Genomic DNA, 23,813 nt, shown 5'->3' on the forward strand with positions numbered 1-23,813 from the left:
CTCATAATGGGACCAAAGTATGATAGCCTGATACATACCACATCATACTTGTTTTTAATCTGTATGAAGCATTTTGAACACATAATTATTATTCAAGGTAGTCCAATTTAATTAGTGAACCAGGCCTTCCGAGGCCACATAACACTGGTGAGTTTATATTTACAAGGAAACAAAAAGGTGTTACTACATTTTATGAATGATGTAGAATGATACTGCTTTAGAATTCACTAAATCACTTAGACTGTTAAGTGCCACAGCACTTCCTGTAATTTTTCTGGAGGACTTTTTGCAAAATAACAAGAGATATTTCTGAAACAATTATTGGCTTTGAAAATCCATTATTTGTGTGTTATGGAAAGTTAAAGCATAAACAGTAACCATATATGGAAAGTTAAAGCATAAACAGTAACCATATAGAGAACTTGACTGTTACTGAGAATGTGATCCAATAATGGATTTTCAAAACCAATAATTGTTTCAGAAATATCTATTGTTATTTTGCAAAAAAATCCATTTACATTTGTATTTGGGCCTTTCTCCACAATGCACATAGTGGTGTCATAGCTACACAGTTCTGAGATAAATTAGAAGAGGAGATTGGATTTATACCCCACCCTTCACTACCCAAAGGTATCTCAGAGCGGCTTACATACTCCTTTCCCTCCTCCTCCCCACAACAGACACCCTGTGAGGTAGGTGGGGCTGAGAGAACTCTGACAGAAACTGCTCTTTTTCAAGAACAGCTCTTATCAGAACTATGGTTTGCGCAAGGTCATCCAGCCAGGTGCAAGTGGAGGAGTGGGGAATCAAACCCGGTTCTCCCAGATTAGAGTCCGCACACTTAACCACCACACCAAACTGGTTAAGGCTGCGGTCACACACGCTAAATAATCCACTTTCATTCCACTTTCCAACTGGATTTTGCCAGTTCACACAGTAAAAATCTAGTTGGAAAGTGGATTGAAAGTAGATTCTTCAGTGTGTGTGACCACAGCCTGGGAGGAAGTATCTTGGTTGAGGCTCCTCTGTGTGGTATCTTTACAGGTTTTCCACATATAGCCCAGTTTTGTAAATGCTCTGCCTATACGACGTGGGAGAAGAACCACCTGACCACAGTTGTGATATATTTTCATATATACATGTACAATAATATTACCTAAAGTTGGTCCAAGAATATATGGTGGAATATATGTGTTTGTTAAAGCAATGGGCTCCATTCTTAAGCGAATGATACGTTTTTGCATCAGAATTAATAGCAAAATAATTAGAAAAATAAAATTGGTACATAAAGTCTATTTGAATAATTACTTCTGGAAATAAGGTATGGATGTGTGTATATATGTGCTGCTTTGGCTAGAGGACTTTGTTTTCCTTTTTTACATAATTCTGCTAACCTCAAACCTTTTCATTTCTGTGTGGGCAAACATTTTTAAATTTCAGAGAGAAATGTAAAGTACAAAGCCTTTACTGAAATGATTCCATCTTTTCTTGTTTCGGGCAGATGAAGTAAAAGAATATTTTAGCCAGTTTGGTACTGTGAGAAAGTGTACGCTGCCATTTGTAAGTATTTTTTTAATGTACTAACAGTATTCCAAGTATGTTGTTCTGACTCAGATTCACATAGCATTTCAGCTACGGTAGAGTGTTAGATTAGGCAAAAAGCTGATTGGTAGACCAATCAATCATTGTGTAAGTTTATTTATAACAGAGGTATCTTTATGTTTAACACAAAAAATCCACCTTTGAAACTAATTAGTTCTAGCTGAAGGCATTAATATTTTGAATTGATTGAATTGATACTGTTCTGTCATTCATGCCACATTACTCTGGATTACAAATTCACCTTTTAGCTGCCTATGCAGATTACGATTGTATGAAATAATAGATTAAATTTAAGGATGGAAAAAACCCCAAAATGATCAAAGATAATACAGCCAGCTTCCATACTGAACACAAATGACTTTTTTAAATAGAAAAATATGCATCTGAAAAGCCTATGTCAGACTATTAAGTGTCGCAGTATTATTTTTGTTGCATTCAGAACTGTATTTGTGTACACAGTAGAACTCTTTACGCATTGCATTTTGCTTCCTTGTGTAGTTTATTGTTCTACTTATTTCTTCCTGCATCCAGGAGCTACTTCTTACTTGAGGATTGCTATTTGCGTAGCAGTAAATAAAAATGGATGTGTGTTCCATCACATGAAATGCACACACTTTATCCTTTAAAATATATAAAACCACCTTGGGGCTGGAAATGGTGGAGGGGGGGGAGGGAAGGTAGATAAGCATCAGCACCTTCCAGTGATCACAAGATCTAGTAGTTGTTCCTCTTATGAAGCCACTTTTTTGGGAATTTTTTTCATTTACATTCCTTCCATTGCCTGTACAGTTTTCCTTAAGAAGAGACAGTACTTTAATCCCTCCCACATACCATCTGCTCCACATGTTGGCTTGAGGTTGGAAATTGAGGGTTGTTGTCAAGTAGCACTTCTTAAGATGCCTGAAATTTCTGACCCTTAATAGTTTGATGTTTGCCTTCTTCAGTCATGATTAGACTTTTAGCCAGATTACTGTCAGGGCAGCAGGTGGCAGGCAGTCTTCCAAATACATCGAAAGGGCAAATACACCTTATTTATTTACTGCATTTATATCCCGCCCGATCCCATGATGGTTGTTGGATTGTCTGGAAGTGGAACTCAGCTGAAATTTATGTACTTATGTCTCTGTTTAGATAAAAGAAACAGGCTTCCACAAAGGGTTTTGCTGGGTTGGATTTACTACAGAGGAAAGCCTAAAGACTGCTTTGCAGAAAGAAAATCATATCCTGGAGGGAGTTAAGGTAAGAGGCTTGTGGTACCATGGTTATTTCTTTTTTGCTTTTGAAATAGCATCTATGCTAAGGAGCATGTTCAGACATACTCTCTCTCAAGATGTAGAGTTAACTAGGTCTACATGCTTGTTTATTACAACCCTTATTCATAAATTGTCTTCTCAGTCCTTTATATTAACAAGAAAGATTTAAAGGCCTAGCCTTGGCTGTCCAAGCCTGGTCTCACCACTTGGTTGCACTGCTGCAACTGCGTTTGGCGGGTGGGGGGGGGGGAGGGGGGGGGGGGGAAGGACAGTGAAGGAATAGGAGGTTTAGATATAAAATTTTGTTGTCTCATAGCTTTCACCTTGTGTGGATGACTGCTGAAGCATGTCCATAATGATCTGGCAGCTTTAAGTATGGACTAGAATTCCAATGATTAAGCTGGTTTCTGTTACAACTTACTTTATGTATTTTTCAGCTTGATGTTAAACTTCAAAGAAGCAGAGATTTTTCACGCCAACAGTCAGACAGAACTGCTGACAACAGTTAAAGGAAGGAGACTTTATTTCACTGTCATGTAAACAACCTAAAATAAACTTAGGGATCTGTATTCATCTCAAATGAATTGCTTGGTTTTTTAAGTCAAAATGAACTATACAGTCACAGCAGAGTAACAGCCAATTACAACACCCTCCCCCCTTGCCAAGTACATTAGAATAAACTATGTACACAGGGAGTACATAATCTGATGGAATAAGCAGTTTTAACTAAGTAGAACTCAATATTTATTAGGGAATATATTCTCATCCTAAAACAACAGCTTAGGGCTTCACCGGTATGCAGACAAAGGGGAATGGCATAGCTAAAGTCCAAAATGTGTAATGGAGTGGTCCAATTTTCGCTTCTCTGTTCTCTGTGGAAGGTGTCACTAGAAGATTTATGGTGCTTTGGATCCACAATATAGGGCAGTCAATTGGTAAAGACTATTCCCCTACAGCCTGCTTTAAATGCTTTAATTTTGAATCCAGTCTCATCATCCAGAAGAACAAATCCTTACTCTTTCCTTCTCTTCTTGCCTTCGTGCTCATGTTCCTTAGGACGGCTACTGTCAGAGGGCCTTTTTGAACCCCCATGCTGTTTGGCTTCCTCCAAGAATTTGTCCAGACCAAAAGGATCCTCTTCAAACTGAACTGGTCCTTCTCTACCTCTTTGTCTGCGGTCTGAGCCAGAAAATTCTTTGTCGGGAACAAACCTGTAACAGACAAGAAGCAAACAGTAGATCTTAGCAGTCTGTTGGTAAATGATTTAGGGGAAATTAACAATGATGGGGAAAGAATTAACAAGAGCAGCTATGCTGGATCAGACCAAAGCCCATCTAGTCCAGCACTGTGTTCAACAGCTATCTTAAGGAAGCCCACAACAGCATTATTCTGCCTGTGCTCCCCAGCAACTGATTTAAAGAGGCAATAGATATCCATCATAAGTAGCCAGTGACAGCCCAGTCCTCCCATGAATCTGTCCACTCCCCTTTTAAAGCCTTCCAAGTTGGCAGCTATGACTACAATATACCCTGTGTGAAGAAATACTTTCTTTTGTCTGACCTGGGTTCTTGTGTTATGGGAGAGGTTCCCTGTCCACTCTCTCCATGTCATGCATACTTTTATAAACTTCTATCATGTCTCCCTTTCCTTGCCTTTTTTCTAGTCTGAACAGCCCTAAGTGTTTTAACTGATCCTCATAGGGCAGCTGCTCTAGCCCCCTTATCATTTTGGCTGCTCTTGTCTGCACCTTTTCAGGTACAGTGACCAGAACTGTACAAAGCACAGATTTGTGTAAGGGCAATATTAGCAGCAGTTTTATTCTCTATTCTTGTTCTAATTATAGTCAACATGGAATTTGCGTTTTTTACAGCAGCCACACAATGGCTTGACATTTTCATCAAGCTATACACTACCACCCAAGGTCCCTTTCTTGGTCCGTTGCTGCCAGCTCAGATACCATCTGTGTATATGTGAAGTTCGGATTATTTGCCCCCAAATGCATCACTTTACACTTGTTCACATTGAATCTCATGAGCCATTTTAATGCCCATTCTCCTAGTCTGAAGAGATCCTTTTGAAGCTCTTCACAATCCATTTTTGAGTTACCCACCCTAAATAGTTTGGTGTCATCTGCAAACTTGGCAACCTCACTACTCACTCCTGACCCCAGGTCATTTATAAACAACTTGAAATGTTCACATGAACATATGTACCTGTTAGTAGACTTTATGCGGGCCTCCAAATCATCACCATACATGTCCTTATCTACATTTTTACTAGGTCTGTAGATATTCTGAGCCATGTCTTTACCACTTCTCCAAGGCTGATCATAGACATTGTAAATTTCATCTTCTCCTCCAGCAAAGCCACTGTCCATGCCCTGGAAAAACACCAAAGGGGTCAGCAGTACTATACTAAAAAAAAATACTTTAACCAGTTACATGCCACTGATTTGTAACCAGAATCTGAAAAGCTCCCTGATGTACATGAAGCGTCTATCATGCCACTTTCAGGTATCAGCACCAGTGTTACCTCTAAGCTGTGCGTGTGAGCAACTGTTCATTAACACAGGGTCTTGCACTACCCATTTGAAGATTGCAGCAGTTATATTCTGCTCAGGATGTGAAAGTAGAGGGAACACTGATCACCACACTGATGCTCTCTCTCTCACCCCTCCCAAAATCACGCTGCCAGGTATTGCAACAAAATGATTTCCCTACACTACATATTATGCCATCAATATTCTCCATATATAACAACTTGCTATTATCAGTTACTTTCCATATCTGAGGGCAGAGAATTAGTAAAGATGAACACAGGCCAGCCAGACTTTTACAGAAAAGTACTGGAAGGCTGAAATGACTCCCAGCTTCCTGCCCAAACCTACTGCTAATGAGGGCAGAACACTATTTTGAGCTGCCTTATACTGAATCAGACCATCGGTCCATCAAGATGAGTACTGTCTACTCTGACTGGCAGCAGCTCCCCAGGGTCTCAGAGGTCTTTCACTTCACCTACTACACCTGGTCCTTTTAACGGGAGATGGCATAGATCAAACCCAGGATCTTCTGCATGCAAAGCAGAGGCTCTTCCACTGAGCCATGGCACCTCCCTTGATTTTACAAGCTGCATTTCTACTATGAAGACCCTTAAAACAGCATATTTAAAATTTGCATGCCAAATATTCTAGATGGTATTGTTCTGGAGACATTGCTGGATCCCCACAAGGTTCTCTTGCCTGCCAGTTTCCTGGGTCTACCAAGAAGATTCCAGGAGGGTGAAGAAGAGTGAAGCTAGGCTGCAGAAACATCCTCAGAGCCCAGTTTCTCTCCTTCTCAAAATGCTTTTGATGATGAACAGCCAGCTTGTATCCCATAGTGGTGGAACTTTTCACAGATCCCCCTTCTGTTTCCATCTAATTCTGCAAACAAGCAGCTCTGATTTGCTGGCAGTTATGGGCAGGGTTCTGTTGTCAGAACACTCCACACAGTTACTTAGGTTTGAATAATGAATTGCTTGGGGAATCAGAAAGGAAAATGTGGGTGTCTCAACATTTTGGCAAGATATTCTAGGACTTAGAACATAAATTTAAGATTTCGTTATTTATGCCCAGCAGCAGGGATTATTGAAATTTTCTGCTTCATAGTAGCTCCACAAAAATAACTGAAGGAGTTGCTTACCTTGCTCTGGTTGAAGAGCCTCTGATCATACTGAACCTCATTGGATGTCCGAGGATTAGGAACACCCAAGGCAATGACTTCACTAATATCTCTGTTTTCATTCCTTTGCAACTTTGATCTAAATTAAAATATTTGAGATGGAGTACAGTAATACTAAAACCTTAATAAGAAAAACTTGCTTATACTGTTTCCCTGATTTATACCTATTCAGAATAAAGATGTCCAGAGTAGTAATTTGATGTTTCAGCAACATGTATTTTAAGAGGAGTAGCATATGATCTTATTTTTAACTCTGCAAACTGGTTTCGTTGGCAAGTACTTCTCTGAAACCAGCATATGATAAAATGTCTGAAATTACTAAATAGAAAACACTGAAACTTTTACGTTCGGCAGCATCTTAGCAATGGAATAGGCAACCAAGGTGACCCAGCATTTGCAGCTGATGGTCAAAGAACCCAGAAGCTATAAACTGGAACACTATAGCTACCTTATATCCCTGCTCCATTGTCAAGGACACACAGTATCTACGTTTTCAAGGATTTGGGAAACGCTGGCAAAATTTAGCAGTTCACATAAAATCCCACAATCTAGCAATTTAAAAAATATTTCTACTAGTCTTGTGAAATAGCTGATGTCTTTCATGGGATTAAAACTGACAGCACAATTTATACCTGAAAATGGAATTGGGTCCTATGGAATCTGCTCCACTAATAGTGGAGCCCTTTCCCAGTAGAACATGTTTTTTCCTGCTCAAAGAAGGCCCTATGGTTAGATTCTGGCAGCCAGGGGAGGGGGAATTTTAAAAATACATTTTAATTTTTTAAAAATAATCTGCTTTAAAATGAAATTTGAATGAAATTTGAATCAAAGTACTAATCACTTTAAAAAACTGACATTTGAAAACAGTTTCTTAAATTCAACTTAACAGACAGACCTATAGGGGAATATCTGACTTAATCAGGCACTATAAATAACGCAACAGGGTTTCTGTACCATATTTATTACTGTGGCAAAACTGAGTGAAACCGCATGGATGCTGCTTTCCGTTTCAAAAGAAAAACATGGAGGTTGAGTGAGCCACTGAAAAAGCCGAGATGGGTGCCCAAGAGCTATAATAGAGATGTTCTGTCCAGCACTTATCAGCCCTTGCTTCTTGGCACTTAGGCTATGCTTCCTCTGGCCCAGTGGAAGCCGACATTCCTTTTTCTAAAAGCCAGCCCTCTGGTGGTTGTGGAAAGTGCCATCACGTTGCAGCAACTTACAACAACTCTGTAGTGTTTTCAAGACAATAGCTAGAACAGAGGTGGTTTGCTATTGCCAGCCTCTGTGTAGCGACTCTGGACTTCTTTGGAGGTCTCTCATCCAAGTACTAACCAGGGCTGACCTTGCTTAGTTTCTGAGATCCGACAAGACTGGCCTAGCCAGCCCTGTACTCCCATTTTATCAACAAAATGCTTTTAAAACTCTCAAATTCAAATGCAATTTGAAATGGCATCTTTTAAGTTTATGGAACAAATTCTGTTATTCTTTGGATCCTGGCCTTATATTTCAAGTAAGTGAGCCTGCCTTTTAGTTGATTTCACAATTGCCCCATTGCCTCCAAGCAGATAAATAGTTTCTTTATTCAAAAGAGTTGGGTTGCATGGTAAGAAGTTGTGCATGTTGTTTCAGGGAGTATAAAGCTCTATTGTGTAGTGATTGTACTCGCAATCAGCTAGAAAGCATGCTTGCTCTGAAAAATGTATGAATTACAAATGGGAAACGTGATTGAAATCAATCATTTAAATGAGAATTTTTTTCTTTTCAATTGCTTGAGACTCTGCATGGAAAGAGAGAAAAGAATATGTTCCTCAGAGTTTGGAGACAGCTAGGTTGTCTGGCTGCCATCACGGGTAGAGAATGAGTGAGCCTGGGGAAAAGTTTACAGCGGTGCTGCAACAAGGGAGGAGGAGCAGTTGTGTCCAAATGATAGCCCTCCATGTAGAATCATAGAATGTTAGCGTTCGAAGGGACCTTGCAGGTCATCTAGTCCAACCCACTGCACTCTGCAGGAGCATAGCCAAAAGATAGCCCTACAACATACCCGGAAGATGGTAATCCAGCCTCCGCTTGAAAATGTCCAGCGAAGGAGCATCCACCACCTCCCGAGGCAGTCTGTTCCACTGCTCAACCACTCTTACAGTTAAGAAGTTTCTCCTGATATTTAGCCGGTAACAACTCCCTAGTAATTTCCACCCATTAGATCTAGTCTTGCAATCCGGAGCAAGAGAGAATAGGGCTTGCAATCAACAGCACTCCACAGCACCTCACTCAGTGTCCAACAACCCTCAAATCACAAACAGCCCTAAGCAGACCCACTTGCAATAAGGGTGCATTTACATATGGAGATATGCAGTATACTGTTCAACATTCCCACTCCATCCAGTCAAGGTTCAAGTGTACAATCATGCTATGTAGGCAACAGCAATGATTTTAGTATGCCATTGTGCCCAACAGCTGCAGTGTGGAAATGGAGTATTCCCTAACTCTCTCCTTCAAAATGACACCACACCTTCCTGGAAGAGGTGATGTTTTACACAGCCTTACCACCTTGGCTAAAGTCTTTTCCTCCAAAGGCCACTACAGGAGCTGATATTTTCCAAGGCTCACTTCTACCATTCTCTTGACACAGTAGTATGCCACAACATATTTTTGAGGAAGTCGCTGGGTTACAGGAATATACTTTTGGGGCACACTAATGGAGTGCTTAAAGTCAGTAACAATTAGCTCTGTATATATATTACTTCAGAATACCCTAACCTTCCCTTGTCTACAGAACTTCCAGTTGAACAACTTCTTTTCCCCATCTTACCTCTTGTCAGGGGCTGCTCTGGAAAGATTCCGGTCATGTTGTCTATCTTTCCGCCTGTCATGTCTGATTTCATCACGTTCTCTAGCTTCTCCATCCTCTGTACAGGTACATTTAAGATTCAAAATTATGTACAATATACACTAAATGGGTTATTTAGTAATCAGTATCAGGCAATAACTGGACTCAGTACTCAGAAGACAAATACCAGTTCCGGTGTCTCCAGTGGCTTTTCCTGGCCTAGTAACTTTATATATATGAAAATGTTGCTTAAGGCCACAATCCTAGACACCCTTAGGAATAAGCACCACTGAAATGTGGAACTTACTTCCAAATAAACTCACACTCACTCTTTGTATGAGGAGCAAGTAACTTGCAAAAACATAAGGGGGGGGGGGGAGAAAGACACACACACACACACACTAAAGCAGCCCACAGTAACTGCAGGTTATGGCAGAGTTCCCCAAAAGAAAATTAAACTTTTAAAACTCAGTTTTTGTAAACATCTCTAGAATATTTATGAAGACAGAAAAGGACCATAAAAGGGCAATTACCTTTCTCCACGTGGGTTTTGATTCCAGCTCTTCGCTCCCTGGCTTTCTGGGCCATTTCACGGAGTTTCTCTTCGTGTTTTTCTTTTTCTTTCTGGGCCATCTTCCTTTCCACCTGGGCTCTCATCTCTACAGCTTCACGAGCCTGCACAAGATTAAAAACAAAGCAAAACCATAAGGACCTGCAGAAGTAGTTGTGGAGCCTCCCGCCAAAAGTTGTAATGTTAAAACCATGCACACAACTCAAAGATCCCAAACAGCCAGACGACTTTTGGTGTAGAGTCCATGCCACCCTACTATCAGAGTTTTCTATTCCCCAAAGCGATTGACTAAAAGTTACAGGCTGTTGCTGTTATTTCACCTACAGAAAGAAATTATCTAGAAAGTCCCACACTGAAGAACAAACATCTGACCTTTCTGTCAGCAATGTAGAGAGCCTCAGCCAACTTGGCAAAGTTTTCATTAATGTGAACCGTCTGCAGTCCTCTGCCATCCGCAGCCAGACGTTTGTCTAATGGAATGGTGTAACCCTGGAGTGAAAAAACAGATAAGGCACTTAGTCACCAGAATGGGACACGGTGTGCTAGGAAAGCTGCCCCAAACCCTTACTCATCACTACCATGCTCCTGTGAACCTGCTCTTCTGCAAAGGAAGGCTAAGGGAGTCTTTTCAGAGAAAAGATGGCTATAAATGACAGAGGTTTATAAAATTATGGATGAGGTGGAGAAAGTGAATAGAGAACTTCTCCCTCTCCCCATAACAAACGAATGCAAGACTAATAAAATCGATGAGTAAAGACAGTAAAGACAAAAAGTACATCTTCATTCAACCAGTAATTAACTGGATCATAATGGGCTATATTGGTCTAATTACTTTTTCCCTTTATTTTTAATTTTACAAAATTTATATTCTGCCTTTCTGCCTTCACAAGGGCCATCAAGGTGGCTAACAAATTAAAATATACACAGTAAAATCACATTTTAAAACCATACACAGTAAAATCGCATTTTAAAACCATTAACCACCCCCACCACTATTAAAGCTAGAGCTAAAATACATACAATACAAAAACTATTAAAAACCCACAGCAGCTTGCATCTTTCTTCTCTCTTCCATGTTATCTTCACAGCATTCAGGACAGCTGCTCTTCTCATCGATAGTGGGATAGATTCAGTGGCATACTGGAGCAGGATTTCCCCCTCCTATAGCAGCCCAAAGCAGTCCCCAAAGTCTTTCTCCTGCCGCCCCCCCCCCCCAAAACAGGACTGGAGCAGCCATTTGAGGCTGCCGGGGGGGGGGGGGGGGAGACACAGCAGAAGTTGCACTTTGGGCAGAAGTCCTTCCACCTATGTGCCAACTGGATCCACTACAACATATGCCTGACCCTGGTTTAAGCCAGTATTAACAGTGATGCAACAGTTTTTTTGCTTAGTGTTCTGGAGTACTAGATCAAATAGGTTTCATGCTTCACTATGGAAATATTATAGCAGTTTCAAAGTAGTTTGAACCACATTTCATCCCTGAAAAGCTGCAATCTACCGTTTGGCATATTCATTCTCCTGTCATACTGGCAGCCCTAATACACAGAGAACAGAACAGTTAAGCTATGTTATTGCAATCCCGTTTCTGAAAGCATCTGGTTTACTCAGCTCTAGAGATTTTGAAGTAACATATTCAAATTGCATTTTTGAGGAAACTCCCAGCAGGATGTAACATTTGAGATGACATTCTGACAAGTTAATTACCTTTGCATTTTTCCAGTTTGAAATACAGGGAGGAATCTTCCATTCTTGTTGCTCCTTCACGGTCATCTGAACAAAGGAAAGATAGACTTGAGATTTTTACCAATTGCAGAGAGGGATCCCCCCCCTTAAACACAGTGGCAGGATTATCGTGAAAGGTCAAATATAGCAAGCATCAATGAAACACACAGCAAAACTGTTCTTGTGGCAACTGTCATCCGCATGCTGGTTCTAGCTCCTGTAAAGCTTAGAACTAGAAAAGGAATTATCCAGAGCAGTTGTGAATAAATGCTGAATTTGTAAACCATGGATATCATGCTCTTCTCAGAAACTACTAGGTGAGGAATCAGAAACTTTTCCAGGCAAACTCCTGGCCTTCATTTGGGAGCCCCACAATTAAATTCAATTAAACCACTAGAGCATTCCAGCAAGCTACTTCAGAAAGCAGGAGCCCCAAGGACATACTATGCTTCAATAAACCACACCATACTCCCCAAAGCCTTTAACAGGAACAAACAAGGCACCTATTGGGAAACAGTTCTTGATTACTCAAGCAAGCAAGTCAAGCAACAAATTACAGGGAGGAATAAAACCCCCCTCTGCAATGTCATCAGCCAGTTTGAGCTAGAGAAAAACTGGCAACAAACAGGGGTGCATTTGGCTATAGCCAAACCGAAAAAATACCAGAAAAAAATACCTTGTCGGTATTGGGGCCCCCCCCGCACATTTAAATGTCTTTCTTTCCCTTCCCCAGATCGGGGAGGGAAAGAAAGGCATTTTAAACACACCTGAGTTCCCTGCCTGATCTTCTCCAGGTGCCCTGCAGCTGCAGGGGACCTGGGGTAGATCACGCAGGGAACCCAGGCATGTTTGCATGCCTGCCCTCTGCTTCCCCAGCCTGGCCGCTGCGGCGGGCAGGCTGAGGGGGAAGGGCAGGCATGCAGACATGCCCCCTTCCTTCCCTGAGCCTCTCCTCTGCTTTTGCAGAGAAACTCGGGGAAGGGGGGTGGGGCATGTTAAAATGCAACATTTTAAACACGCCTGGGTTCCCTGCCTGCCCTTCTCCGGCTAGGACATGTAAGCTAGAGAAGGGAAGGCAGAGAACCCAGGCTTTCCCTTGTCAATTTCACTCACAGCTGATTGGCTGGGAGTGAAATTGACACAGAAATCTGTCCAGGCTACCAGAGGGAAATTTGCCATTTCAACATGCCTCCTTTCCCTCTGGTGGTATAAATCAGACCTGAATATATTCAGCAATATCGAATATTTCTCCAATCTGAATACTTCACTGGTATTGGACAGGGGAAATTCGGCATTTACTGATATTTTTGGGGTCTGATTTACCCAAAGCCGAAAAATACCGGGTTTTTTGCACACTCCTAACTACCAATATAATGATAATGATTTGGATGCAACAAGGTCTTTCTGCAGACAGATTTCTATTTGTGAAGTGTGACTTTTTTTACTCCTTTCTCCCTCTGCAGCCCAAAATGCACAAGGGCATTTTGGGGTGTAGCAGGAAGCAAAAATGATGTGCTTCATGGGCAGAATTTCTTCTATCTATGGAAATGCATTACTGGATCCCACCCATCAGCTATATTCTGAGCACAAAACAAGATCTAACAAAGCCTCCACAAAAGAAATGTTTCACTGGGGGTCCAAGTCCACCCCTTCTACAGCTTGTCTGAAGCTGTGACACCTATGCTTTCTTAGAGATAGGGGAAGATGTCCCTCAACACAACGTCCCTGTCCTGAAACAATACACCCAATGTTATTACACCACCCGTGTAGGGTAGTTACCAGGTCTCAGAAAACAAACAAAAACTATGGGACATTAGTAAAGCTTCTACCTTTCTGCTGGGAGAGTGCATTACAGGTGCTGGAGGAGATGGCGGCCCACGAGGGATTTTCTTGTTAATCCTAATGCGCAAAAACAAATCAATGTTTAAAATGCGTTTCCACAACCTTCTATGATGAAAGTAGTATAAACGTCAGGTACTCACTTGAATCTTGGTGGTTCCATGGGATCCTTCTGCATTTCCACCATTCTAATAACTCTCTGCTTTGCACCAGAATTGAAGGCCACACCCTGTTGTGATGGCGTGTACCTGATGAAAATAACCAAGAGGACCAGCTGTCAGCACAGAAACCTACACGTAGGGAATCTCTCTTTTCCTCTTAACTATTTGGCCTACTAAGACAGCTCATAATGCCAAACATACAACTCAAAAGGATGCAAAAATTAATATGCATAAGTCACTGACGAGAGACTGTTTTAACTGTGCACAATTTGAATGTGTTTCAGTCACAGAACAGAAACTGATGTTCCAGTTTCTTCCAGGCAGGACAGTAGAAGTCTTTCCAGCTGGATGCCCTACATTTCAGCCTTGGAAGTCACAGACATTATACCAGTCACTATTCATGGATCAGAAAGACCCACCATATGTTGGCAGAAAGTTCATAACTAGAAAAAGGCCAAGAAGAAAACACACATAGCCACAGAGTTTTCTCCACACAGCCAAGTACATCATGTTCTCTGTAACAGGAATAATATCATTTCATTAAACAGCAATAGCTTCTTAACAGTGGCATAGCTGATAATCATTATGTATTAAAATGTGTACACAAAAGGCTTTGAACAGTCCCCAAAGAATCCCATACCGGATGTACTGAGCTGGAGCTAGTTTATCAGCTGCTCGGACTGGCATGGCTGCTGCAATTTTCTGGGAGACAGATTTTTCCAAGGCTGATCGAGTCTTTTCTGTGAGCTGCAATCAGAAATGTTACATTAAACGCTTGAACAAGACACAAGTGGCTCCAATAGTTATGTGCCTCACTAGCCACAGTACCTCTCGGACGGCTTCCTCATCAGGCCTTTGCAGCTCAGGGTCATCAACGTTCATAACTTCCTTTGGAACAAGGTCTGTGTATTTGCTGTAAATGACCTGAAACATGGAACACAGCATCGTGAAGGACTAATATTATAAATCAAACACACACAGAGTGCCTCACTGAGTTGCCTGAAAAATCAAAAACAAACTAGACTAATTTTCTAACAGGAAACAGGTTCTGCAAGAGCCAAATGCTAAGTGTATCTGAGACAAACCTGAAAAAAAAATATTTAAAATTCTTAAGCACTGGCTATGCATACAACTAGGAAAAAAGTGTTTTCAAAGAATTAGAATCTAGTTTCAGAGAACCAATTACCTGGGATTTTTTTCATCCAGTTTGGAACATAAGGGTATGTTTTATTTTACTAAAGAAAACGATGAAGAGTATTCAAGCAATCTGCTACAGTTGAGCCAAGCCACCACTGGAGATGGCTTCCATGCTCCTGATCAGACCAGTGTTGCTCTTTGGATTAATCGGAAATTCCAAATTTATTAGACTGCCATACTTCTGTATATTTTTCTCTAGTGACAGCACATAAACATTACCATTTCAAGTTTTAGGGGATACAGAACTGAATGTCAGTTAACAAACTCTACACTTCTAGAAGAGCTTACTGTCTAAGAGTAGTCATTTTAAGAGGTCCTTTTCAAAGGTCTCTCCCCACTGAGATTCAAGAACCACTGGTCCATTCAGCAGCCTATCTGGGACTATAAAGCCTACATGTGTAACCCTATAGCTTAAGAGGACACAAACAAAGTGAGATATTTAACTACAAATTATATTAACCTTGGAAGTTTGAGAAAAATAAAGATGATGGTTAAGGCCATAGTGAGATGTCTGTGTGCTGTGCTCACCCTCTCCCTCCCTCCCCTTGCACCAACTGAGACTCTCCTTGTTTTGAGAAATTCTTCAATCAGACAATTTTCTATGATGTCTGAACGCAGGTATCTGGGCACATTAGTGTCCCCCACACCAGAATTCTAAACTGGGATTAAATTATGGGGAGGAAACCAGTTTGTCCAGGCATCTGCATAGTATAGATAAGGCAAGTTATATTGCTGAACCTTAGTTCAGAATCTTTTAAGCAGGATCCTTCTGTAGAAATCTAAGGAAAAAATAATTAAGTCTTACAGTTTGTACCACACCCATATAAAATCAGTAAGATAAAAACAGCCAAGACAAAAGCTTTGAGATATCAAGTAAGTGTGTGAATACAGTACTTTGAGAGAAGGTACTCAATCAAATAAAAATAATACTATTTAACCTGACAGCATTTGCATCTTACTGGGACAATTTGTTAGTGCATCCTATTCTGTTCCCCATGTATTTCTCTTTGGAGACATCCTCTGCTGAGATACTCGCTTACTCTGCCGCTAGCACTTCCACATGTGTCAGGGCTCTCTGACAAGCACTGCTCTTGTGCACACACTTTTTTTGGACCACTCTGCAGTGCAGATATGTACTAGAACACAGATGTTTATTTAAAGGAGTTTTATAATGGTCTTCAATAGAAATCATTCAGAAAGCTGTTTACAAAAGTTAAAACAAAGCAAAGCAACTAAGGTAGAAACATTATTCAAGGATTTTGATATTGCCCAGCAGGTATTGCTCTGAACAGCAACCCTCCATTCTGATAGTATCTGCATAACTATAAAGCAAAAGACGTGTAGCTGAAATAATAATGTAGCACAAGAATCATATACCGATTCTCATCCAGGTATTCCAAAATTAACAGTCCTTTAAATGAATATCAATAATACCAGATCTCACAAAGACAAGTGAAGGACACCTGAAGAGCAATATTCTGTCAGATAATTAACTATAAAATCCCCTCAGAACTTCAATGCATGAACAACCAAGTTCACCTGCAGTTCAAAACATCGCAGGTAGTAAGAGGAGAAAATGAGTTCTCAAAATTAAAATGAGGTGCTCTGAACAAGAGAGCTAGGATTCGTTATCCACTATTTATTAGAGAAGCTGCAGTAAACAGGGTGCAATGTAGTAACCTTCTTGGGTAATAACAGGCTTGCAATTAGCCACTTGCCAAATCACCTGGGGAGAGTAACCACTGCCTCAAGGCAACCAGGCAAGTCTCATGTGCTGCACAGAGAGAAGCTTTATGGCTCTTTCAGTAATTCCCTCTATTATAGGGCTACAACATGGAGATTGTGCTCCAAGTCCCATGGCTGCAAGGGGAGAAACAATCCATACCACTGGGGCAGGAGGATGACTCATCTCTCTGAAGAATGACTTGCAGCCATGGTTGATGACCTCTCTCCACCTTATATGCATCAATTACAGTTTCTCACTCCCACTTGCATGCTCACAACACACACCTTAGATCAGAATCCCCACTCCCTTGAAGCTGCCTTGAGAGTCACCACCTTAGATCAGAATCCCCACTCCCTTGTTAAATATGTATTTGAAGCTGCCTTGAGAGTCGCCACTCAGATGGGGTGAACAGCAATTGTCCCAGGTAAGTATCTGGGGTTCAAGATATGTAGTACTAAGGGAGAACCATGCATAGCACTCTTTACTTTTTCTATCCTCACAGGGCTATTATTCCTTAAGCGAAGAAACCAAACTGTGTAGAATTAGAAGGAACACTGGATTACCCACTTTCCTATCTGGCTGGACATGCCATTCTCTTTACACGGTGTTCTGGAACACTATTAGACTTTTATGAGCCCATTCACCAAGATATTTGGGAGGGGCCGTGCCTCAGTGCAAGAGCCTCTGCTCGGCATGCAGACGGTTGCAGATTCAATCCCTGGCATTTCCAGTTAAAGAACCAGGCAGAAAGTGATGTGAAAGACTTCTGCCTGAGACCCTGGAGAACCACTGCCAGTCTGAATGGACAATACTGACCTTGATGGACCAATGGTCTGATTCAGTATAAGGCAGCTTCATGTGTATTCATGTGTTAATTAATGTCTGTTCCAGGTACAACCATTTGCTGAAGCTAAACTGTCCTCAATAAAGAGCAGGGCTTTTTCTGTAGCAACCCCTGCTCTTTGAAACTCCCCTGCATTAGAAATTTGGCAGGCACAAACTATCTTCTATTCAGAAGAGAATTGAGTTATTTTTCACAGTGCCTTTAACCGTTTATTTGATAATGGTTTGCTCATTTTTATAGTTTTGCTGCTATTTGGCTAGGTTTGTTCTTATTTGGTTTTGGATTTTTTTTTACACTTGAATTAAGTGTGGGATGTTCCAGTTTGCTTTTTGCTGTAAATTGCCTTGTGCACAGATTAACATGGTGACAGGATAGCAATCTCCACTACTGCTGTATTTGGCTTTCTGGATAGTGGCAGTAGAGGATCTATTCCTGTGACTAAGTTTAGATACTGATTTCTGCCTTCCTTGACCCTGAGAAATGGCATCAATGGCAGACAGAATAAGTAGGCAACAAGAATGGAAAGGTAGGCAGTAATTACCTGTAAGAATACAACTTCACCATTTGAGGAATATATCCCAAAGCATGATGCAGCAGAATGAGATGGTAGCATTCTAAGGTGTTAAAACTGGCTGTGCTACTTTAAACTACAGGTGAAGTGATCACTCACCTCTGCAGCATGAAGGAGTACAGCTCACTCCATTACGTCAGAATCCTACCAAAGACAGTAACTGTTAGTATCACAACACACAGTCAGACAGTAACAACTACAGCTGGAATCCAAAGTGCTGTTTTAGGTATGCCTAGTGGGATCTCTGCCTTTGGATCTGAACAGCAGCCTCCACTGCCATACTATATAATGAGCTGCTTTTGAAGGTCTCCTCAAGGAAATACAAGCTCAGAATCTCTTAAGACCTACATCAGTTGTGCAAAGTTATCTGGATGCCACTTTGATAGCTGTGGTCCTAAGCAATGTCATACATTTTTGTATTCCTAGTATTTCAATTCAAATGTGTATATTCCAATTCCAGTTGTTCACTGGATATTTTATACTATCTGATTACATTGTTGCTCACGTTGTCATTCAAGTTTTTATCCTCGGTCCTACTGCATTGTTCGTTGGATGTCCTATACTGTTTGGTTACAGAGTACAGGAGGAGAAAAAAAATCTACCTTGAGTTTCAGTCAGAGAGGCAGGCTATAAATAAGCTAAATAAACCCATTAACCCTATTTGCCATCACTAGGGTTTATTTTTTGGGTGTAAATATTTTATATGCAGTTATTCAAAATGCTCAAGCAGTTACAATATGCAGAAATTCCAGGGTTTATGTTTCAAAAACATTTAACAAAGGGTTACTTAAACAGTCACTGAGGTAAATGAGACTGTACCCAATATTTCGTTTTATGAAAACAGCCTTGAGCATTCTTGAAAAAATGTGAACTATAAATGCCTTAAAATAAATAAAATCTAGTTTAAGGTATGTCTAAAAAATAATCAGTGTTTGAAGCAACGGATTAATTTAAATTTTCCTTAAAAAATTGAAAATTGAATTATGCTTAGGAAGACCATATGGCATGTATTGTACGACTACAAGATTTCTAGACCCTGGCACAGATCCAGAGAAGCATGTGCAAAACACTTCCATGTACACATGAAGGACATGCGATTACATCATCTGGTACAAGCCTTAAACCAGATGGGTGCTGTTCCAGTGTAAGCTCAACCTCTGGGACATCTTTTCAGGGTGGTCATGTTGGAGGAAGCTGCCCCGAAAAGTCCTGGTAAGCAAGCTACAGCAACCACATGTACCTGTGGATCTAAACCACCACAAGGATTACAGAAATGATGATTTCTAACTCATTTATAAACTTTAATATACACTTCACAAGGATTATTGTATGGTTTTCCTAAGCACTAGTAGTACTACTTTGATAATGCCAACTATTTACTTTCCATTCTACTACATTTCTAAAAACTTTAAGCATAAGAAAATACCAGCTCTCTCTGAAGCCTCGGCTGTTTAGAACATAAAATACAGGATTGTATCGTTCAAAAGCAATGGTTGTAATTAAGACAAGAAGGGATGATAAAAATACACACATTTTAAGATGGTAACTGTTGAGACATTTAAAAAAACACAAAACAAGAGTGAAATTCTGCTGTATGGTTTTCAGCCTCATTTACTCATTGCATTCTCTTTGGAAACAATCACATGTTTTGTAGAGCTCCTACAATACTGTTTAACTAGGTTTGTAATACTTCTACTGATCGTTTATACAGCATTTCTAGTGTGCAAAGTTTCTAACCGTCTGTAGGCTCTTGCTGAAAACTATGTAAATTTCACAGTACTGATGTGGCATGATTTTAGCAGAGTAATCCAGCAGTTGCATCTTTCTAAGCCGGGGGTGGCCAAACTGTGGCTCTTTCACACATATTGTGCGGCTTCCAGCAGGGCAGCTGGGGAAGCAAAGGGGAGGTATACTTTTCCTTCCTTCCATCTGCTTTCTTTGTTTCTCTTTCTTTCTACCTCTCTCTCTATTTCTCTCTTAGACAAAGAAATATCATTAGCAAACAAATAAACATCACTGGACAAATAAATATAATCAATATCTGTTTTTACCCCTTTTGTTTTTATTTTTGGCAGTCTCATTTAACGTTAATAAAAAGCAAATTTGTGTATTTTTCAATAAAACCCTCTGTGTGATATTTGTTCATGTCTTGCAGTTCTCAAACATCTGATGTTTATTCTATGTGGCTCTTATGTTGAGCAAGTTTGGCCACCCCTGTTCCAAGCCAATGGACTTTAGAGGGCTATAGAAGGGTGTAACTCTGCTTGGGATTGCACTACAGGTCTCCCAGAATGAAGTCCAACATAGATCCCAGGCCTGCAAAATATGAACCACCAAATTAAATGTAGCAAACCAACCATTTATATTAACCTTTCAGATGCTTGAAAAACCCCTGGTTTTACAGTACCAAAGCAGCAGATCTATCAGACCAGCTTCTCGTGTTTTTCCATAGAAAGCTATGGCTGAAATTTAATTGATGGGTTATGAACCGGGCAAGCCTGCTCTGCTCTGTCCATTGGACTCCATTAGTCCCTGTAATAAATGCTATTTCTAAAACCACTTTTTCTCCCCAAACCATTTTCTCATTGAATAACTAGCTAAGTTTCTGCTACAAGCTTTGGCTGATGCAGTTTATTTACTTTATTCCATTTATATTCCACCCTACCCTGAAAGCAGGCTCATGTTAATGCTTTTGCCCATATCAAGCAATCACTATAAAATATTCTTTGTTAATAAATGAGCAATCCTGCTAGACCAGACTAAAAGTAGATCTAGTCCAACATCTTATTTCCCACAATGGCCAATCAGATGGCTCCAGGAAGGCCACAAATAAGGGGATAAATGTGAATTTTTCACAGATGTTTTTCTAGTCCCATTGCTGTAGTTGTTTTGGATAATGCCACCAGTACACTACAATATTTTTCTACAAAGTTACTGGAATGAGCAGATGATACAAGTCCCAAAAGTCAGGGTTTCAGCTTTCAAAACAAACGTATTAGTCAACAGTAGTATGTGCTTACTTCCAGCATTCGTGGTATCCATCCTTTTCGATAACCGTAAGGGGGAGGCTCCCTTCGTGACGATACCAATGCAGTCTGTCTCACCCTTTGGGATCTTGACCTTTCTTCCAATTCTAACTGGTCCTGAGATAGCTGAGTTGGTGCTGGCAAAAAACTGAAGACACACACAAGAGAAAATTAACATTTGCACAGCAATTTACACAACATTAAAGAAGGCAGTATGCAATATTCCCATTCCAAATTTCACAAAGCAACTGCAGTCCTGCCATTAATAAACACTATCAGAAGTGACCCGGAATGTTGCTGTAGTGCTGATATTTCCAGAAAAGAGGCGATTACAACTAGATAGAAGATACTGATCTTCATTATATTTCAGAATCTGTGTTGGACTTCGACTGCCTTCGAGGAACCCAGCCTAAAGAGATCCTTTCTCTAAACACGGGGTCTCATTCTTTATGCCATACAGGAAACAGATCCTATTGTGACTTGAGAACATGACACCTTTCTTGTGCCACAGAATTTGCAACAAGTAAGGTCAGGTATAATCACAAATAACACCCATTGATGCCCATCAAAAATTGTGGACTTCCAGGTGGCAACTCTCAAACTTCAATTTAGTTACCAAGAAGAAGAGTTGGCTTCACTACCTGAAGGAGCACCTTTCCTTCCTCTCCCCACAACAGACACCCTGTGAGATAGCTGGGGCTGAAAGAGCTCTGAGACAACTGTGACCTACCCAAGGTCACCTGACTGGCTTCATATGGAAGAGTGGGGAATCAAACCCAGTTCTCCAGATTAGAGACCACTGCTCTTAACCACTACACCAAGCTGGCTCACTGAACCAACAACACTTTAGACAACCATCGCCAAGGCATGAAAAGACAAAGCATTCCTCAGGTCAGGCATACTGATAAATATGAAGGAACGGGGAAAATTCAACCCACAGTTATAAAAAATACCCCAAGGGTTTGCTTCATACATTATGTTTCTCCTCTGTAAAGCCCACATAGAGAGGTGGGAGGGGCCATTGAGCCACAGCCAATTTACGGGGACCTCACAGGGTTTTCAAGGCAAGAGGCAGTTTGCCATTGCCTGCCTCTCCATAGCAACCCTGGTACTCCTGGGTGGCCTCCCATCCAAATACTGACCAAGGCAACTCACTCAGCTTCCAAGATCAGACTAGCTTGAGCTATCCAGGGCACAGCAGAGCGCATAGGACATATATATCTAAGTGTTTCCAGCTGAGTACGTGAAATACATACATCTTTAGACATACTAGCCTAAGCACCACACAAAGATGTATGCACGGGTTCCCCACTCTGCTTGCGTGAACCGACTCCCCCGAAAAAGCACTTTGTCTGAGGCAAAGTGGGTTGAAAAGAAAATTCTCTCTCCGATAGCACGTGAGAATCCATGCATTGCAGCACTGCAATCACCAAGTATATGAACAAGCCTTTTGTTACGTGCAACTGTATCCCTTTTGCAACACATGTGTTCTATAAACATCTACGCAGGGGCCTAACCCTCTGTTCACAGGTGCCGCCAGACAGATCAAACTTCGGCCACCTCTAGAACATAATACTCTCCGTCTATCTACAGTCGGCAGCCGGACTGCCATTTCTCCACCGAAGCCAGATTAAAAACAGCCCCTAACCAACACCTAAAGTTTCCGCTGGTACGGGGCGGAAGGGAAAAGAAACAGGGCTGACTTCTCGGGAAAATGCCCGGATCAACCTAGGCCTCCGTGGCGCCATTTCTCTGCCACCGAAACTGCCTCTGAAGTGACTACGACAAATAAACGCACAGAGCATGGATTTAAAAAGGGGCGAACCCTACGAAAGAGGCGACAACCTGCCTCCATTCCCTAGTGAATTCCCACGCCAGGCCCCGACACCGACCTGGTCAGCGCCATTTCTTCTTCCTCTCCACAGGGCTCCGCGACAGTGAATCCGCGTCTGAACTGCGCAAGTTTAGCAGCTCAAGGGGTTATGGGAGTTGTAGTCTCTGCTCCTCCCAGGTTTTTACGCCAGGTGCAAGCGCTCTAGAAGGGTGGACTCAGAAGAGTAAATGAGACATTCAGGAACAGATGTGCGGGTATTAAGGCATTTAAACGATTGCTGTTTTGCTAGATACTACCGTCTCTCCCCCACACCGGGGGCGGCGGAGGGAAAGGAGACATAGCAGTTTTGCAGCGCTATGATTTCTTTCACGTGGCAGGCAGTCGCATCTCAAGGACTCAGAAATGAACTAAATTGACACATGTGATTTGACTCGGAGGCGGGGACGTGGTTCAATAGTAGAGCATCTGCTTGGCATGCAGAAGGTCCCAGGCTAAATCCCCAGGATCCCCAGCTGGAATGACCCAGTGGTAGGTGGAGTGAAAGATCTCTGCCTGAAAGCACGGAGAGATGCGGCCAACAGGCCTCGGTTCCTGCCGAAGCCCACGGAGCACTGCTCCCAGTCAGAAGCCCAGGGGGCGGGCACATAAGCCCCGCCCCCTGCTCCCACCAGCCATCAGTTGGGACATGGGGGGAGCTAAACGTTCCCCACCTCCCTGAGCCCCGGGGTGGTGGCCTTGGACTCCACCTCTCACTAGAGGTCATTCTGGCTCCCCCAGCTCTCCTTCCCGGCTACTTAAAAAGTTATGGCAGCAGGATGCCGGCGTGCGGGGGGCGGGGTGAAACGTTCCCTTGCCTCCCTGAGCCCCCGGGGTGGTGGCCTTGGACTCATAGGGGCAAATTCCACCTCTCGTGTGTGA

General features: G+C 41.6%; 2 protein-coding genes across 2 annotated transcripts in view; one reads left to right on the plus strand and one right to left on the minus strand.

Annotated features, from left to right (window-relative positions):
• The window catches only part of SLIRP (SRA stem-loop interacting RNA binding protein), a 5,495-nt gene extending 1,696 nt beyond the window's left edge, over window positions 1–3,799 (plus strand). Inside the window, exons 2-4 of the mRNA XM_015418377.1 lie at window positions 1,502–1,560; window positions 2,734–2,841; window positions 3,293–3,799. Of these exons, the coding sequence (XP_015273863.1) occupies window positions 1,502–1,560; window positions 2,734–2,841; window positions 3,293–3,364 (239 nt within the window). The 3' untranslated portion in view covers window positions 3,365–3,799. The remainder of the gene's footprint in view (window positions 1–1,501; window positions 1,561–2,733; window positions 2,842–3,292) is intronic.
• On the minus strand, window positions 3,791–23,024 carry SNW1 (SNW domain containing 1). Its single transcript, XM_015418344.1, has 13 exons — window positions 22,954–23,024; window positions 21,056–21,209; window positions 14,526–14,621; window positions 14,338–14,444; window positions 13,680–13,784; window positions 13,527–13,596; window positions 11,680–11,745; window positions 10,348–10,464; window positions 9,938–10,079; window positions 9,387–9,483; window positions 6,536–6,653; window positions 5,069–5,235; window positions 3,791–4,066 (listed from the first exon to the last, which is right to left on the minus strand). Exons 1-13 carry the CDS (start codon window positions 22,965–22,967, stop codon window positions 3,868–3,870), a joined length of 1,452 nt encoding a protein of 483 aa, XP_015273830.1. The 5' UTR covers window positions 22,968–23,024; the 3' UTR covers window positions 3,791–3,867.
• Window positions 23,025–23,813: the final 789 nt, after the last annotated feature.

Source organism: Gekko japonicus, unplaced genomic scaffold (genome assembly GCF_001447785.1).
Source record: "Gekko japonicus isolate JY-2015 unplaced genomic scaffold, Gekko_japonicus_V1.1 scaffold3, whole genome shotgun sequence".
Classification (NCBI taxonomy): Eukaryota; Metazoa; Chordata; class Lepidosauria; order Squamata; family Gekkonidae; genus Gekko; species Gekko japonicus.